This window comes from Spermophilus citellus, assembly GCF_964194105.1.
Source record: "Spermophilus citellus genome assembly, contig: SCAFFOLD_122, whole genome shotgun sequence".
NCBI lineage: Eukaryota > Metazoa > Chordata > Mammalia > Rodentia > Sciuridae > Spermophilus > Spermophilus citellus.
The window spans coordinates 359,665-378,493 of NW_027673113.1; the positions used below are offsets into that span (position 1 = coordinate 359,665).

General features: G+C 62.5%; 1 protein-coding gene across 1 annotated transcript in view; it reads left to right on the forward strand.

Annotated features, from left to right (window-relative positions):
- Window positions 1-229: 229 nt before the first annotated feature.
- Window positions 230-18,829, forward strand: part of LOC308640089 (uncharacterized protein) — a gene marked incomplete at both ends in the record, with an annotated part of 145,288 nt that continues 126,688 nt past the window's right edge. The window contains one exon of the mRNA XM_081312127.1: window positions 230-316. Coding sequence (XP_081168253.1) covers window positions 230-316 — 87 coding nt within the window. The remainder of the gene's footprint in view (window positions 317-18,829) is intronic.

Below are 18,829 nucleotides of genomic sequence, written 5' to 3' on the forward strand. Positions count from 1 at the left end.
GAAGTTGAACAGAAAGCTGGAGATGCACAACAGAGTAGAAGAAAGCAAAATAAACAAACAAGAGAAGGGACAGAAATAGAGGAAGAGGCTCCCATTCCATTCCAGCAGGGGAGGCTGGATGGACCAGCGTGTGATCAGAGTGGATTAGGGCGCCAGGGAAAGTGCATGGGAAGGAGACACTGGCCAGACCCTAATCAGGAGGCCAGGAGGCCAGGCTGGGCTGCCGGACATGCTGATGGGGCAGCCTGTGCTGCGGGCAGCATGGCTGGCCTGGGCCCTGGTGGCCCAGCCCGTGGCCATCTCCATCTTCCTCTGGGTGAGCACAGAGTCGCTGTTTGGAACTGTCAGAAGTGATTAATTCATCAAAAAAAAAAAAAAAGACAAAACCCCAGCACACTGGAAAAACTGGCTCTGAATCAATGGCTCGTTAATAAGCCAACCCCGATCAGCTCCCAGATGCTAATTAAAGCCACTCTAAAGACATGGTGGCCTCCTGAGGGCTCCTGCAGGAACTTCTCCCTCGGTTCCCTTTGCAAAGGCACCCTGTAGGCCCGTGAGAGGTGAGCATGGAGCAGAAGGAAGGACAGGAGGGGGAAGGAGCGAAGCCACAAGCTTCAGCCTGATCCCCAGTCAGCAGGGCTCAATTCTGGCAGCAATTTCATCATATCCAACTTTGCACCCAGCCCTCGGCCCAGCGCCTGGTACAAAGGGACTCGATAGACTCATGAATGAGGGGGCTCTAATCCACGATGGAACCTAGGAAGGTGTTTGAATCAGGACTCAAGTTCTCTGTGAGTCCAGAGGAAGAGGAGATCAAGGCAGGCTTCCTAGAGGAAGAAGCATCAGAAATGGGCCTTCTAGGAAAGAGGCAGAGTCTGATCCCAACCTGCCTGGGGATGCTCTGAGCATCTTCTCATTTCATCCTCAAAATAACGTAATGGTTATTAGATCCATTTTTTAAATATTTATTTTTTAAGTTTTAGGTGGACACAATATCTTTATCTTACATTTATGTGGTGCTGAGGATGGAACCCAGTGCCTCGTGCATAGGTGAGCACTCTACCACTGAGCCACAAAATATCCATTTTGCAGATGGGGAAACTAAGGCAGGGTCAAGTTAAGTCCTATACTCAAAAGTCCCACTGCCAGGAAATAAATGAATTGGGACTTGAATTTAGGTCTTTCTGACATCAACACCACGGTCCCATGGATATCTGGAAGAATAGCTCTGAGAGCTGTACCCAGGAGACACCTGCCCAGAGTCCCCCAAAGATGGGGCAACTCACTCCTCAGGATCCCAACCCCAGTCCATCCCAAGACCCCTTTTGCCCCTCCTGCTGTGGGCTCCGGTCTATAAAGGGGGTCAGGCTGTGAGTCCCACAGAGGTCTGCAAAGGGCACCTTGATGCAGATGTGTCCCCCAAGGGCTCCTGTGGGGGATCTCATGAATAGATGTGCTCAAGGTGATGGGCTCAGCTCTTGGACACAATCAGCACTGTCCCAGGTCAACGGGAAATTTGCAGGTCGCCTGTGGCTCTGCCTCCTGAAGACTGCACCCTGGGACCCAGATTGCACGGGAGGATGCTGCTGCTCACCATGCAGAGGGGGAAGAGAACTTGAAGGGGCCCGGACCGCCTCTTCACGCTCCTGCCCAGCAGTGACAAGCAGCAATTTCATTGCCAACACTGACATGTGGCCAAGCCTGGCTCCAACAGTAAGGGAAGTGTCACCTTCCTTCCTGAGGAGGTATAGGACTGATCTGTGAGCCAGAACCCAGCCCGAACTGCTAGCATCCCATGCACACAAGAAGCCAATGCAAATGCACATTTGCTCAGACATGGGGAAGGTGCTCCCTCGCGATGGTTTGTGGGAGAAAGTGCAGGGGTGTCCATCTTCCTGTTGGAGCGCCTGTCCCCTGGGTGTGGACACAAGCCAGGCTGGCATTTCTGAATGCATGAAATCGTGCAAGAGGGGTGTGCAAGAGCCTGGGGATGAATGGACAGATGTGAACGTGCATGTGGTGGTGGAGGGGGGGGGCGAGTGTGTGACTGTGCGCATGCGCACTCACCCTGGTCCCAGCCCTGGTGCCGCTTCTTGTATGTACACAGACAGGCCCCCACACTCCCACCCGCGCATGAGCTCCCTTCCACAGGGAAAAGGCTGTCACAGATGGGAGGCGAGATGCTCAATTTCCCAGCTGATCATTTAGCGGGTTCCTTCACCCCTCATTTGCAGCCATCTGTCACCTCCCACGTAGTGGCTGTCTCCACCTGGCTTGCACTCGGTGACTGTGGCCCAGATTTGGTCTGTGGCTACCAGCTCTGCAGATAGAGGTCCCTCTCCTGGTCTCAGGATGACACCTAGGGATAGGAGTCAGAGGCTGGGGTTCGGGACAGGTCCAGCCTTGAAATTTCACCAGGAGGGGACTGGGGGGTTTCCAGAATTCTCTGGACTCCCCCCAAAGCTTTCAGCAAAAATTTCTCTCCTCCTGGTCGGGCCCTCCAGCCAGAAGGAGCCAGCCCTATTAGTCACTGAAAGGGTGGCCCTGTCCTTGGGTATTGGACCTGTGACAGGCTCTTGTGGTCAGCATTTGATGTGAGAGTCTCAGTGGAGCATTGCAAACCCCAAAAGACAGTTCTCCCCATTGACAGATGAAGAAACTAAGGAACAGAGTGGTGCCCAGTCATGCACAGGGCACTTACAGCCAAAGTGAGGCTGGGCCATGGCCTCTGTCTCTTCACACCTTCTAAATGGGCCCAGGCAGCTCACACAGCCTCCAGGAAGCCTTCTCAACACACAGCCTGGTGACACCCAGCCTGGGCTGTGGCAGGACAGAAGTGCTGGGGGTGGACGTTGGGAGAAACAGAGCAGAGAGGTCAGGTCACCCTATCTTCTTCTGTGTCAACCACCCCATCCTTCCCCCAGGGCCAGAGCATCCCCTGGGCCAGGACCCTCCCTGGGATTTGAATTCTGATTCTAATAGATTCTTGATATGGGCCCTCCCACCTGGTTCAGCCTCGAACATGCTACACAAGGTCTCACCACCTGTGCCCTTAGGTTCCGAGCCCCGCCGTCCTCTTGCTTCAAGTTCCCCACGCCTGCCACGACGGATTCTTTGTATACACTGTTCCCCTCCAAGGACTCTTCCTGTCTCCCCTGGCAGCTCCTGACCACCCTGAACTCTTTAGAGGTAAGTGATATAAGAAGGAAAAAAGGGAGGCTCAGGTAGGGCTGTGACACAAGGACAATGACCAGGATATAGAGACTTAAATAATCAGGAGGAAACAGCCAGGCAAAACTCAGAGAAGGGTTGCAGCAAGTGCAAAGGCCCTGAGGTAGAGGAGGGGGTTTTTTATATTCAGGGCATACACCTATGTAGCTGGAGTGAAGAGAACTAGGAGAGGTGAAGGACCACTAAGGTGGCAAAGGGGTTTATGGACATTTTTTTTAATGTGCCCTCTGAATTTTCTAGCCTCTCTCCTCTAGAAAGCCCTCTAATGGCTGCCCATCCCCCAGCTCCTATGCCCCAGTCCTCTCTTGGCTCCATTAGATGGAGGAGTCCCCAAGCTCTTGCCCAATCACATAAAGAGGATGGAGAAAGCAATTTGCAACTGGAACTTCCTCCAGTCCTGGATTCCAGGGCTGGAAGGCATCCATGGGATTTGGAGAAGGTCCCAAGCAGGACACTCTTCTCCATATCAGCCCTGGCTCAAGCTCCAGTTAGCAGATCCCTAGGCGACAGGGGTTGGGCTGGGCTGGGCTGGCTGGGGTGTAAGGCTCAGTTATTTATGGATTTCAATTTCCCCGGCTGGCTCCTGCATCTACCAGGAGCATCACAGGGAAAGCTTCAGAAAAGAATTTTGTCTAGGCCTAACGGAGCAAGACAGTTGCCAAGTGAATCAAGCACCTTTGGAAAGCTCAGGGACAAGGAGAGACAGCAAAAAGGCTTCCAGACCTTGAATCAGAAAACCCTGGGTAGCTGTGCCCCAACTTTAGTAGGCAAGGCCTTCTCTGAGCCCCAGTTTGTACCTCTAAAAGGTAAGAAAAGATTAATCTAGAAGATGAATCTGGAAGATCTTGTTTGTGAAAGTCCACATAGTAAATATTTAGGTTCTGAGGGCCACGTTGTTTCTGTCACAACTGCTCAACTCTAACTCAAAAAGAATCAAAGATAATATGTAAGCATGCCTGTGTTCCAGTAAAACTTTATTTAAAACAAAGAGGTAGTAGACCAGGGCTGGGGGCCATGGCTTAGTGGTAAAGCAGTTGTTGAGTCTGTGCAAGGGCCTGAGTTCTATCCCTGACACCAAACAAAACAAAAACGCATAAATAAGGCAAATTTGGTTTATGGGCTGAAGAATGCTGCCCTTTGACCTAGATGCCCCTGCTGGTGTATTGGGCAGGACTCTTTCAGATAGCCAGCAACAGAATCCCACTGCCAACCAAGCTTAACATGAATACATATTATCTGGGGCAGAAAACCTTCTTAGGTCACGTAAGAGAAAAGTTCATGGCAATTTCAGGCATGGCTGGATCCAGGGACTCAGAGGATATCATTAGGACCCACAATGACTCTGTTCACTGCCACCACCACTATTTGCCCCTATTCTAGCTTTATTTTTAGACAGATAAGTGGGTTTTGTTTTTTTTTTTTTTTTTGTAAGGGACCACAGGACTGTCAGCTGCAAAATTCGCAGGATTCATTCTGATTGGCTCACTTGAGTCACATGCTCTTCTCTGAACCAATCACCATAGTGGAGAAGATAATTGGCCAGGCGTGGGTCATTATGCATTCCTGAATCACTGCAGCCACCAAGTGATGCCTCTCAGTCCCCATCCCCTCTCTCCTAATATATCCCACACCACATACCATCACCAGATTAATTTTGCCTAGGTTAGAGGGGACTAGCCCCTGGAGGGGGGAGTGCCCTCTCCCTAGGGTGTGGAGGGGGGGAGCTCCCCTCCAACACCCAAGTTAGAGGGGCCTTCCCCTGGAGTCAGGAGAGCCCTCTCCCCTGGGTGCCGAGGGGGAGCTCCCCCACCCACACCCAGGTTAGTGGGGCATCCACCCCAGAGGGGGGAATGTCCTCTACCTCTACCAGACTGGGGAGTGCCCTCTCCCCTAGGTGAGGGGTTAGGGGCGGGAGCTCCTCCCCCCACCCCAACACGCAGGATGGAGAGGCCTCACCCCCCCAGGGGGTATTGCCCTCTCCCTTGTGTGCAGAGGGGTGAGCTCCCCCCACACACCCAGGTTAGTGGGGCCTCCCCCCTTGAGTCGGGGGAGCCCTCTTCCCCAGGTGTGGAGGGGAGCTCCCCCCCCGAAACCGAGGTTAGAGGGGCCTCCACCCCAGGAGGGAATGCCCTCTCTATTGGGTGCTGAGGTGGAGCTCCCACCCCCCCTCACACCCTGGTCGGAGCGGCCACCCCCCCTAGGGTGGAGTGCACTCTCCCCTAGGTGCCAAGTGGGGCTGGGAGCTCCACCCCCCACCCTGACACCCAGGATGGTGAAGCTTCCCCTGCGGAGGGGGGAGTGACCTCTGCCCTGAAAGAGGGGTGGAGGGGGAGCTCAAACCCCTACTCCAACACCCAGCTTCCAGAGTCCTCCCCCAGGAGGGTTAAGGTCAGGAATAGAGTGGGGAGTGCCCCTCTGTGGTGGGTGCACAAGGGAGCTCCCCCAGCCACCCAGGTTAGAGGCTCCTCCCCCCTGGAGAGGGGAGTTCCCCTGTGCCCTGGGTGCACTGGGGAACTCCCCCAGACAAACAGCTTAGAGGGGACTAGCACCTGGAGGGGGGTGTGCCCTCTCCCCTGGGTGTGGAAGGGGGGGAGCTCCCATCCAACACCCAAGTTAGAGGGGCCTTCCCCTGGTGTCAGGAAAGCCCTCTCCCCTGGGTGCGGATGGGGAGCTCCCCCACCCACACCCAGGTTAGTGGGGCATCCACCCAGAAGGGGGAAAGTCCTCTACTTCTACCAGACTGGGGATTGTCCTCTCCCCTAGGTGAGGGGTTATGGGCGGGAGCTCCTCCCTCCACCCCAATACCCCCCCGAAACCGAGGTTAGAGGGGCCTCCACCCCAGGAGGGAATGCCCTCTCTATTGGGTGCTGAGGTGGAGCTCCCACCCCCCCTCACACCCTGGTCGGAGCGGCCACCCCCCCTAGGGTGGAGTGCACTCTCCCCTAGGTGCCCAGTGGGGCTGGGAGCTCCACCCCCCACCCTGACACCCAGGTTGGTGAAGCCTCCCCTGGGAACGGGGGAGTGCCCTCTGCCCTGGGTGAGGGGTGGAGGGAGAGCTCAACCCCCTACTCCAACACCCAGCTTCCAGAGGCCTCCCCCAGGAGGGTTATGGTCAGGACTAGTGTGGGGAGTGCCCCTCTGTTGTGGGTGCACAAGGGAGCTCCCCTGGACACCCAGGTTAGAGGCTCCTCCCGCCTGGAGAGGGGAGTTCCCCTGTGCCCTGGGTGCACTGGGGAACTGCCCACAACACCCAGGTTAGAGGGGACTAGCACCTGGAGGGGGGTGTGCCCTCTCCCCTGGGTGTGGAAGAGGGGGGAGCTCCCCTCCAACACCCAAGTTAGAGGGGCCTTCCCCTGGAGTCCGGAGAGCCCTCTCCCCTGGGTGCGGAGGGGGAGCTCCCCCACCCACACCCAGGTTAGTGGGGCATCCACCCCAGAGGGGGGAATGTCCTCTACCTCTACCAGACTGGGGAGTGCCCTCTCCCCTAGGTGAGGGGTTAGGGGCGGGAGCTCCTCCCCCCACCCCAACACCCAGCATGGAGAGGCCTCACCCCCCCAGGGGGTAGTGCCCTCTCCCCTGGGTACGGAGGCAGGAGCTCCCCCTCACACACCCAGGTTAGAGGGGCCTCCCCCTTTGAGTCGGGAGAGCCCTCTTCCCCAGGTGTGCAGGGGAGCTCCCCCCCCCAAACCGAGGTTAGAGGGGCCTCCACCCCAGGAGGGAATGCACTCTCTACTGGGTGCTGAGGTGGAGCTCCCACCCCCCCTCACAAACAGGTCGGAGGGGCCACCCCCCCTAGGGTGCAGTGCACTCTCCCCTAGGTGCCCAGTGGGGGCAGGAGCTCCACCCCCCACCCTGACAGCCAGGTTGGTGAAGCTTCCCCTGCGGAGGGGGGAGTGCCCTCTGCCCTGGGTGAGGGGTGGAGGGGGAGCTCAACCGCCTACTCCAACACCCAGCTTCCAGAGTCCTCCCCAAGGAGGGTTAAGGTTAGGGTTAGAGTGGGGAGTGCCCCTCTGCGGTAGGTGCACAAGGCAGCTCCCCTGGACACCCAGGTTAGAGACTCTGCCTCCTTGGAGACAGGAGTTCCCCTGTGTCCTGGGTGAACTGGGGAACTCCCCCAGACACCTAGGTTAGAGGGGACTAGCCCCTGGAGGGGGGAGTGCCCTCTCCCCTGGGTGTGGAGGGGGGGAGCTCCCCTCCAACACCCAAGTTAGAGGGGCCTTCCCCTGGAGTCAGGAGAGCCCTCTCCCCTGGGTGCCGAGGGGGAGCTCCCCCACCCACACCCAGGTTAGTGGGGCATCCACCCCAGAGGGGGGAATGTCCTCTACCTCTACCAGACTGGGGAGTGCCCTCTCCCCTAGGTGAGGGGTTAGGGGCGTGAGCTCCTCCCCCCACCCCAACACGCAGGATGGAGAGGCCTCACCCCCACAGGGGGTATTGCCCTCTCCCTTGTGTGCAGAGGGGTGAGCTCCCCCCACACACCCAGGTTAGTGGGGCCTCCCCCCTTGAGTCAGGGGAGCCCTCTTCCCCAGGTGTGGAGGGGAGCTCCCCCCCGAAACCGAGGTTAGAGGGGCCTCCACCCCAGGAGGGAATGCCCTCTCTATTGGGTGCTGAGGTGGAGCTCCCACCCCCCCTCACACCCTGGTCGGAGCGGCCACCCCCCCTAGGGTGGAGTGCACTCTCCCCTAGGTGCCGAGTGGGGCTGGGAGCTCCACCCCCCACCCTGACACCCAGGATGGTGAAGCTTCCCCTGCGGAGGGGGGAGGGACCTCTGCCCTGGGAGAGGGGTGGAGGGGGAGCTCAACCCCCTACTCCAACACCCAGCTTCCAGAGTCCTCCCCCAGGAGGGTTAAGGTCAGGAATAGAGTGGGGAGTGCCCCTATGTGGTGGGTGCACAAGGGAGCTCCCCCAGCCACCCAGGTTAGAGGCTCCTCCCCCCTGGAGAGGGGAGTTCCCCTGTGCCCTGGGTGCACTGGGGAACTCCCCCAGACAAACAGCTTAGAGGGGACTAGCACCTGGAGGGGGGTGTGCCCTCTCCCCTGGGTGTGGAAGGGAGGGAGCTCCCCTTCAACACCCAAGTTAGAGGGGCCTTCTCCTGGTGTCAGGAGAGCCCTCTCCCCTGGGTGCGGATGGGGAGCTCCCCCACCCACACCCAGGTTAGTGGGGCATCCACCCAGAAGGGGGAAAGTCCTCTACTTCTACCAGATTGGGGATTGTCCTCTCCCCTAGGTGAGGGGTTATGGGCGGGAGCTCCTCCCTCCACCCCAATACCCCCCCAAAACCGAGGTTAGAGGGGCCTCCACCCCAGGAGGGAATGCCCTCTCTATTGGGTGCTGAGGTGGAGCTCCCACCCCCCCTCACACCCTGGTCGGAGCGGCCACCCCCCCTAGGGTGGAGTGCACTCTCCCCTAGGTGCCCAGTGGGGCTGGGAGCTCCACCCCCCACCCTGACACCCAGGTTGGTGAAGCCTCCCCTGGGAACGGGGGAGTGCCCTCTGCCCTGGGTGAGGGGTGGAGGGAGAGCTCAACCCCCTACTCCAACACCCAGCTTCCAGAGGCCTCCCCCAGGAGGTAGTGCCCTCTCCCCTGGGTACGGAGGCAGGAGCTCCCCCTCACACACCCAGATTAGAGGGGCCTCCCCCTTTGAGTCTGGAGAGCCCTCTTCCCCAGGTGTGCAGGGGAGCTCCCCCCCCCAAACCGAGGTTAGAGGGGCCTCCACCCCAGGAGGGAATGCACTCTCTACTGGGTGCTGAGGTGGAGCTCCCACCCCCCCTCACAAACAGGTCGGAGGGGCCACCCCCCCTAGGGTGCAGTGCACTCTCCCCTAGGTGCCCAGTGGGGGCGGGAGCTCCACCCCCCACCCTGACAGCCAGGTTGGTGAAGCTTCCCCTGCGGAGGGGGGAGTGCCCTCTGCCCTGGGTGAGGGGTGGAGGGGGAGCTCAACCGCCTACTCCAACACCCAGCTTCCAGAGGCCTCCCCCAGGAGGGTTAAGGTTAGGGTTAGAGGGGGGAGTGCCCCTCTGCGGTAGGTGCACAAGGCAGCTCCCCTGGACACCCAGGTTAGAGACTCTGCCTCCTTGGAGACAGGAGTTCCCCTGTGCCCTGGGTGAACTGGGGAACTCCCCCAGACACCTAGGTTAGAGGGGACTAGCCCCTGGAGGGGGGAGTGCCCTCTCCCCTGGGTGTGGAGGGGGGGAGCTCCCCTCCAACACCCAAGTTAGAGGGGCCTTCCCCTGGAGTCAGGAGAGCCCTCTCCCCTGGGTGCCGAGGGGGAGCTCCCCCACCCACACCCAGGTTAGTGGGGCATCCACCCCAGAGGGGGGAATGTCCTCTACCTCTACCAGACTGGGGAGTGCCCTCTCCCCTAGGTGAGGGGTTAGGGGCGGGAGCTCCTCCCCCCACCCCAACACGCAGGATGGAGAGGCCTCACCCCCCCAGGGGGTATTGCCCTCTCCCTTGTGTGCAGAGGGGTGAGCTCCCCCCACACACCCAGGTTAGTGGGGCCTCCCCCCTTGAGTCGGGGGAGCCCTCTTCCCCAGGTGTGGAGGGGAGCTCCCCCCCGAAACCGAGGTTAGAGGGGCCTCCACCCCAGGAGGGAATGCCCTCTCTATTGGGTGCTGAGGTGGAGCTCCCACCCCCCCTCACACCCTGGTCGGAGCGGCCACCCCCCCTAGGGTGGAGTGCACTCTCCCCTAGGTGCCGAGTGGGGCTGGGAGCTCCACCCCCCACCCTGACACCCAGGATGGTGAAGCTTCCCCTGCGGAGGGGGGAGGGACCTCTGCCCTGGGAGAGGGGTGGAGGGGGAGCTCAACCCCCTACTCCAACACCCAGCTTCCAGAGTCCTCCCCAGGTGGGTTAAGGTCAGGAATAGAGTGGGGAGTGCCCCTCTGTGGTGGGTGCACAAGGGAGCTCCCCCAGCCACCCAGGTTAGAGGCTCCTCCCCCCTGGAGAGGGGAGTTTCCCTGTGCCCTGGGTGCACTGGGGAACTCCCCCAGACAAACAGCTTAGAGGGGACTAGCACCTGGAGGGGGGTGTGCCCTCTCCCCTGGATGTGGACTAGCACCTGGAGGGGGGTGTGCCCTCTCCCCTGGAGAGTGCACTCTCCCCTAGGTGCCGAGTGGGGCTGGGAGCTCCACCCCCCACCCTGACACCCAGGATGGTGAAGCTTCCCCTGTGGAGGGGGGAGTGACCTCTGCCCTGGGAGAGGGGTGGAGGGGGAGCTCAACCCCCTACTCCAACACCCAGCTTCCAGAGACCTCCCCAGGTGGGTTAAGGTCAGGAATAGAGTGGGGAGTGCCCCTCTGTGGTGGGTGCACAAGGGAGCTCCCCCAGCCACCCAGGTTAGAGGCTCCTCCCCCCTGGAGAGGGGAGTTTCCCTGTGCCCTGGGTGCACTGGGGAACTCCCCCAGACAAACAGCTTAGAGGGGACTAGCACCTGGAGGGGGGTGTGCCCTCTCCCCTGGATGTGGAAGGGGGGGAGCTCCCCTCCAATACCCAAGTTAGAGGGGCCTTCCCCTGGTGTCAGGAGAGCCCTCTCCCCTGGGTGCGGATGGGGAGCTCCCCCACCCACACCCAGGTTAGTGGGGCATCCACCCAGAAGGGGGAAAGTCCTCTACTTCTACCAGACTGGGGATTGTCCTCTCCCCTAGGTGAGGGGTTATGGGCGGGAGCTCCTCCCTCCACCCCAATACCCCCCCGAAACCGAGGTTAGAGGGGCCTCCACCCCAGGAGGGAATGCCCTCTCTATTGGGTGCTGAGGTGGAGCTCCCACCCCCCCTCACACCCTGGTCGGAGCGGCCACCCCCCCTAGGGTGGAGTGCACTCTCCCCTAGGTGCCCTGTGGGGCTGGGAGCTCCACCCCCCACCCTGACACCCAGGTTGGTGAAGCCTCCCCTGGGAACGGGGGAGTGCCCTCTGCCCTGGGTGAGGGGTGGAGGGAGAGCTCAACCCCCTACTCCAACACCCAGCTTCCAGAGGCCTCCCCCAGGAGGATTATGGTCAGGACTAGTGTGGGGAGTGCCCCTCTGTTGTGGGTGCACAAGGGAGCTCCCCTGGACACCCAGGTTAGAGGCTCCTCCCGCCTGGAGAGGGGAGTTCCCCTGTGCCCTGGGTGCACTGGGGAACTGCCCACAACACCCAGGTTAGAGGGGACTAGCACCTGGAGGGGGGTGTGCCCTCTCCCCTGGGTGTGGAAGGGGGGGGAGCTCCCCTCCAACACCCAAGTTAGAGGGGCCTTCCCCTGGAGTCCGGAGAGCCCTCTCCCCTGGGTGCAGAGGGGGAGCTCCCCCACCCACACCCAGGTTAGTGGGGCATCCACCCCAGAGGGGGGAATGTCCTCTACCTCTACAAGACTGGGGAGTGCCCTCTCCCCTAGGTGAGGGGTTAGGGGCGGGAGCTCCTCCACCCACCCCAACACCCAGCATGGAGAGGCCTCACCCCCCCAGGGGGTAGTGCCCTCTCCCCTGGGTACGGAGGCAGGAGCTCCCCCTCACACACCCAGGTTAGAGGGGCCTCCCCCTTTGAGTCGGGAGAGCCCTCTTCCCCAGGTGTGCAGGGGAGCTCCCCCCCCCAAACCGAGGTTAGAGTGGCCTCCACCCCAGGAGGGAATGCACTCTCTACTGGGTGCTGAGGTGGAGCTCCCACCCCCCCTCACAAACAGGTCGGAGGGGCCACCCCCCCTAGGGTGCAGTGCACTCTCCCCTAGGTGCCCAGTGGGGGCGGGAGCTCCACCCCCCACCCTGACAGCCAGGTTGGTGAAGCTTCCCCTGCGGAGGGGGGAGTGCCCTCTGCCCTGGGTGAGGGGTGGAGGGGGAGCTCAACCGCCTACTCCAACACCCAGCTTCCAGAGGCCTCCCCCAGGAGGGTTAAGGTTAGGGTTAGAGTGGGGAGTGCCCCTCTGCGGTAGGTGCACAAGGCAGCTCCCCTGGACACCCAGGTTAGAGACTCTGCCTCCTTGGAGACAGGAGTTCCCCTGTGCCCTGGGTGAACTGGGGAACTCCCCCAGACACCTAGGTTAGAGGGGACTAGCCCCTGGAGGGGGGAGTGCCCTCTCCCCTGGGTGTGGAGGGGGGGAGCTCCCCTCCAACACCCAAGTTAGAGGGGCCTTCCCCTGGAGTCAGGAGAGCCCTCTCCCCTGGGTGCCGAGGGGGAGCTCCCCCACCCACACCCAGGTTAGTGGGGCATCCACCCCAGAGGGGGGAATGTCCTCTACCTCTACCAGACTGGGGAGTGCCCTCTCCCCTAGGTGAGGGGTTAGGGGCGGGAGCTCCTCCCCCCACCCCAACACGCAGGATGGAGAGGCCTCACCCCCCCAGGGGGTATTGCCCTCTCCCTTGTGTGCAGAGGGGTGAGCTCCCCCCACACACCCAGGTTAGTGAGGCCTCCCCCCTTGAGTCGGGGGAGCCCTCTTCCCCAGGTGTGGAGGGGAGCTCCCCCCCGAAACCGAGGTTAGAGGGGCCTCCACCCCAGGAGGGAATGCCCTCTCTATTGGGTGCTGAGGTGGAGCTAACACCCCCCCTCACACCCTGGTCGGAGCGGCCACCCCCCCTAGGGTGGAGTGCACTCTCCCCTAGGTGCCGAGTGGGGCTGGGAGCTCCACCCCCCACCCTGACACCCAGGATGGTGAAGCTTCCGCTGCGGAGGGGGGAGTGACCTCTGCCCTGGGAGAGGGGTGGAGGGGGAGCTCAACCCCCTACTCCAACACCCAGCTTCCAGAGTCCTCCCCCAGGAGGGTTAAGGTCAGGAATAGAGTGGGGAGTGCCCCTCTGTGGTGGGTGCACAAGGGAGCTCCCCCAGCCACCCAGGTTAGAGGCTCCTCCCCCCTGGAGAGGGGAGTTCCCCTGTGCCCTGGGTGCACTGGGGAACTCCCCCAGACAAACAGCTTAGAGGGGACTAGCACCTGGAGGGGGGTGTGCCCTCTCCCCTGGGTGTGGAAGGGGGGGAGCTCCCCTCCAATACCCAAGTTAGAGGGGCCTTCCCCTGGTGTCAGGAGAGCCCTCTCCCCTGGGTGCGGATGGGGAGCTCCCCCACCCACACCCAGGTTAGTGGGGCATCCACCCAGAAGGGGGAAAGTCCTCTACTTCTACCAGACTGGGGATTGTCCTCTCCCCTAGGTGAGGGGTTATGGGCGGGAGCTCCTCCCTCCACCCCAATACCCCCCCGAAACCGAGGTTAGAGGGGCCTCCACCCCAGGAGGGAATGCCCTCTCTATTGGGTGCTGAGGTGGACCTCCCACCCCCCCTCACACCCTGGTCGGAGCAGCCACCCCCCCTAGGGTGGAGTGCACTCTCCCCTAGGTGCCCAGTGGGGCTGGGAGCTCCACCCCCCACCCTGACACCCAGGTTGGTGAAGCCTCCCCTGGGAACGGGGGAGTGCCCTCTGCCCTGGGTGAGGGGTGGAGGGAGAGCTCAACCCCCTACTCCAACACCCAGCTTCCAGAGGCCTCCCCCAGGAGGGTTATGGTCAGGACTAGTGTGGGGAGTGCCCCTCTGTTGTGGGTGCACAAGGGAGCTCCCCTGGACACCCAGGTTAGAGGCTCCTCCCGCCTGGAGAGGGGAGTTCCCCTGTGCCCTGGGTGCACTGGGGAACTGCCCACAACACCCAGGTTAGAGGGGACTAGCACCTGGAGGGTGGTGTGCCCTCTCCCCTGGGTGTGGAAGGGGGGGGAGCTCCCCTCCAACACCCAAGTTAGAGGGGCCTTGCCCTGGAGTCCGGAGAGCCCTCTCCCCTGGGTGCGGAGGGGGAGCTCCCCCACCCACACCCAGGTTAGTGGGGCATCCACCCCAGAGGGGGGAATGTCCTCTACCTCTACCAGACTGGGGAGTGCCCTCTCCCCTAGGTGAGGGGTTAGGGGCGGGAGCTCCTCCCCCCACCCCAACACCCAGCATGGAGAGGCCTCACCCCCCCAGGGGGTAGTGCCCTCTCCCCTGGGTATGGAGGCAGGAGCTCCCCCTCACACACCCAGGTTAGAGGGGCCTCCCCCTTTGAGTCTGGAGAGCCCTCTTCCCCAGGTGTGCAGGGGAGCTCCCCCCCCCAAACCGAGGTTAGAGTGGCCTCCACCCCAGGAGGGAATGCACTCTCTACTGGGTGCTGAGGTGGAGCTCCCACCCCCCCTCACAAACAGGTCGGAGGGGCCACCCCCCCTAGGGTGCAGTGCACTCTCCCCTAGGTGCCCAGTGGGGGCAGGAGCTCCACCCCCCACCCTGACAGCCAGGTTGGTGAAGCTTCCCCTGCGGAGGGGGGAGTGCCCTCTGCCCTGGGTGAGGGGTGGAGGGGGAGCTCAACCGCCTACTCCAACACCCAGCTTCCAGAGGCCTCCCCCAGGAGGGTTAAGGTTAGGGTTAGAGTGGGGAGTGCCCCTCTGCGGTAGGTGCACAAGGCAGCTCCCCTGGACACCCAGGTTAGAGACTCTGCCTCCTTGGAGACAGGAGTTCCCCTGTGCCCTGGGTGAACTGGGGAACTCCCCCAGACACCTAGGTTAGAGGGGACTAGCCCCTGGAGGGGGGAGTGCCCTCTCCCCTGGGTGTGGAGGGGGGGAGCTCCCCTCCAACACCCAAGTTAGAGGGGCCTTCCCCTGGAGTCAGGAGAGCCCTCTCCCCTGGGTGCCGAGGGGGAGCTCCCCCACCCACACCCAGGTTAGTGGGGCATCCACCCCAGAGGGGGGAATGTCCTCTACCTCTACCAGACTGGGGAGTGCCCTCTCCCCTAGGTGAGGGGTTAGGGGCGGGAGCTCCTCCCCCCACCCCAACACGCAGGATGGAGAGGCCTCACCCCCCCAGGGGGTATTGCCCTCTCCCTTGTGTGCAGAGGGGTGAGCTCCCCCCACACACCCAGGTTAGTGGGGCCTCCCCCCTTGAGTCGGGGGAGCCCTCTTCCCCAGGTGTGGAGGGGAGCTCCCCCCCGAAACCGAGGTTAGAGGGGCCTCCACCCCAGGAGGGAATGCCCTCTCTATTGGGTGCTGAGGTGGAGCTCCCACCCCCCCTCACACCCTGGTCGGAGCGGCCACCCCCCCTAGGGTGGAGTGCACTCTCCCCTAGGTGCCGAGTGGGGCTGGGAGCTCCACCCCCCACCCTGACACCCAGGATGGTGAAGCTTCCCCTGCGGAGGGGGGAGGGACCTCTGCCCTGGGAGAGGGGTGGAGGGGGAGCTCAACCCCCTACTCCAACACCCAGCTTCCAGAGTCCTCCCCCAGGAGGGTTAAGGTCAGGAATAGAGTGGGGAGTGCCCCTCTGTGGTGGGTGCACAAGGGAGCTCCCCCAGCCACCCAGGTTAGAGGCTCCTCCCCCCTGGAGAGGGGAGTTCCCCTGTGCCCTGGGTGCACTGGGGAACTCCCCCAGACAAACAGCTTAGAGGGGACTAGCACCTGGAGGGGGGTGTGCCCTCTCCCCTGGGTGTGGAAGGGAGGGAGCTCCCCTTCAACACCCAAGTTAGAGGGGCCTTCTCCTGGTGTCAGGAGAGCCCTCTCCCCTGGGTGCGGATGGGGAGCTCCCCCACCCACACCCAGGTTAGTGGGGCATCCACCCAGAAGGGGGAAAGTCCTCTACTTCTACCAGACTGGGGATTGTCCTCTCCCCTAGGTGAGGGGTTATGGGCGGGAGCTCCTCCCTCCACCCCAATACCCCCCCGAAACCGAGGTTAGAGGGGCCTCCACCCCAGGAGGGAATGCCCTCTCTATTGGGTGCTGAGGTGGAGCTCCCACCCCCCCTCACACCCTGGTCGGAGCGGCCACCCCCCCTAGGGTGGAGTGCACTCTCCCCTAGGTGCCCAGTGGGGCTGGGAGCTCCACCCCCCACCCTGACACCCAGGTTGGTGAAGCCTCCCCTGGGAACGGGGGAGTGCCCTCTGCCCTGGGTGAGGGGTGGAGGGAGAGCTCAACCCCCTACTCCAACACCCAGCTTCCAGAGGCCTCCCCCAGGAGGGTTATGGTCAGGACTAGTGTGGGGAGTGCCCCTCTGTTGTGGGTGCACAAGGGAGCTCCCCTGGACACCCAGGTTAGAGGCTCCTCCCGCCTGGAGAGGGGAGTTCCCCTGTGCCCTGGGTGCACTGGGGAACTGCCCACAACACCCAGGTTAGAGGGGACTAGCACCTGGAGGGGGGTGTGCCCTCTCCCCTGGGTGTGGAAGGGGGGGGAGCTCCCCTCCAACACCCAAGTTAGAGGGGCCTTCCCCTGGAGTCCGGAGAGCCCTCTCCCCTGGGTGCGGAGGGGGAGCTCCCCCACCCACACCCAGGTTAGTGGGGCATCCACCCCAGAGGGGGGAATGTCCTCTACCTCTACCAGACTGGGGAGTGCCCTCTCCCCTAGGTGAGGGGTTAGGGGCGGGAGCTCCTCCCCCCACCCCAACACCCAGCATGGAGAGGCCTCACCCCCCCAGGGGGTAGTGCCCTCTCCCCTGGGTACGGAGGCAGGAGCTCCCCCTCACACACCCAGGTTAGAGGGGCCTCCCCCTTTGAGTCGGGAGAGCCCTCTTCCCCAGGTGTGCAGCGGAGCTCCCCCCCCCAAACCGAGGTTAGAGGGGCCTCCACCCCAGGAGGGAATGCACTCTCTACTGGGTGCTGAGGTGGAGCTCCCACCCCCCCTCACAAACAGGTCGGAGGGGCCACCCCCCCTAGGGTGCAGTGCACTCTCCCCTAGGTGCCCAGTGGGGGCAGGAGCTCCACCCCCCACCCTGACAGCCAGGTTGGTGAAGCTTCCCCTGCGGAGGGAGGAGTGCCCTCTGCCCTGGGTGAGGGGTGGAGGGGGAGCTCAACCGCCTACTCCAACACCCAGCTTCCAGAGGCCTCCCCCAGGAGGGTTAAGGTTAGGGTTAGAGTGGGGAGTGCCCCTCTGCGGTAGGTGCACAAGGCAGCTCCCCTGGACACCCAGGTTAGAGACTCTGCCTCCTTGGAGACAGGAGTTCCCCTGTGCCCTGGGTGAACTGGGGAACTCCCCCAGACACCTAGGTTAGAGGGGACTAGCCCCCGGAGGGGGGAGTGCCCTCTCCCCTGGGTGTGGAGGGGGGGAGCTCCCCTCCAACACCCAAGTTAGAGGGGCCTTCCCCTGGAGTCAGGAGAGCCCTCTCCCCTGGGTGCCGAGGGGGAGCTCCCCCACCCACACCCAGGTTAGTGGGGCATCAACCCCAGAGGGGGGAATGTCCTCTACCTCTACCAGACTGGGGAGTGCCCTCTCCCCTAGGTGAGGGGTTAGGGGCGGGAGCTCCTCCCCCCACCCCAACACGCAGGATGGAGAGGCCTCACCCCCCCAGGGGGTATTGCCCTCTCCCATGTGTGCAGAGGGGTGAGCTCCCCCCACACACCCAGGTTAGTGGGGCCTCCCCCCTTGAGTCGGGGGAGCCCTCTTCCCCAGGTGTGGAGGGGAGCTCCCCCCCGAAACCGAGGTTAGAGGGGCCTCCACCCCAGGAGGGAATGCCCTCTCTATTGGGTGCTGAGGTGGAGCTCCCACCCCCCCTCACACCCTGGTCGGAGCGGCCACCCCCCCTAGGGTGGAGTGCACTCTCCCCTAGGTGCCCAGTGGGGCTGGGAGCTCCACCCCCCACCCTGACACCCAGGATGGTGAAGCTTCCCCTGCGGAGGGGGGAGTGACCTCTGCCCTGGGAGAGGGGTGGAGGGGGAGCTCAACCCCCTACTCCAACACCCAGCTTCCAGAGTCCTCCCCCAGGAGGGTTAAGGTCAGGAATAGAGTGGGGAGTGCCCCTCTGTGGTGGGTGCACAAGGGAGCTCCCCCAGCCACCCAGGTTAGAGGCTCCTCCCCCCTGGAGAGTGGAGTTCCCCTGTGCCCTGGGTGCACTGGGGAACTCCCCCAGACAAACAGCTTAGAGGGGACTAGCACCTGGAGGGGGGTGTGCCCTCTCCCCTGGGTGTGGAAGGGGGGGAGAACCCCTCCAATACCCAAGTTAGAGGGGCCTTCCCCTGGTGTCAGGAGAGCCCTCTCCCCTGGGTGCGGATGGGGAGCTCCCCCACCCACACCCAGGTTAGTGGGGCATCCACCCAGAAGGGGGAAAGTCCTCTACTTCTACCAGACTGGGGATTGTCCTCTCCCCTAGGTGAGGGGTTATGGGCGGGAGCTCCTCCCTCCACCCCAATACCCCCCCGAAACCGAGGTTAGAGGGGCCTCCACCCCAGGAGGGAATGCCCTCTCTATTGGGTGCTGAGGTGGAGCTCCCACCCCCCCTCACACCCTGGTCGGAGCGGCCACCCCCCCTAGGGTGGAGTGCACTCTCCCCTAGGTGCCCAGTGGGGCTGGGAGCTCCACCCCCCACCCTGACACCCAGGTTGGTGAAGCCTCCCCTGGGAACGGGGGAGTGCCCTCTGCCCTGGGTGAGGGGTGGAGGGAGAGCTCAACCCCCTACTCCAACACCCAGCTTCCAGAGGCCTCCCCCAGGAGGGTTATGGTCAGGACTAGTGTGGGGAGTGCCCCTCTGTTGTGGGTGCACAAGGGAGCTCCCCTGGACACCCAGGTTAGAGGCTCCTCCCGCCTGGAGAGGGGAGTTCCCCTGTGCCCTGGGTGCACTGGGGAACTGCCCACAACACCCAGGTTAGAGGGGACTAGCACCTGGAGGGGGGTGTGCCCTCTCCCCTGGGTGTGGAAGGGGGGGGAGCTCCCCTCC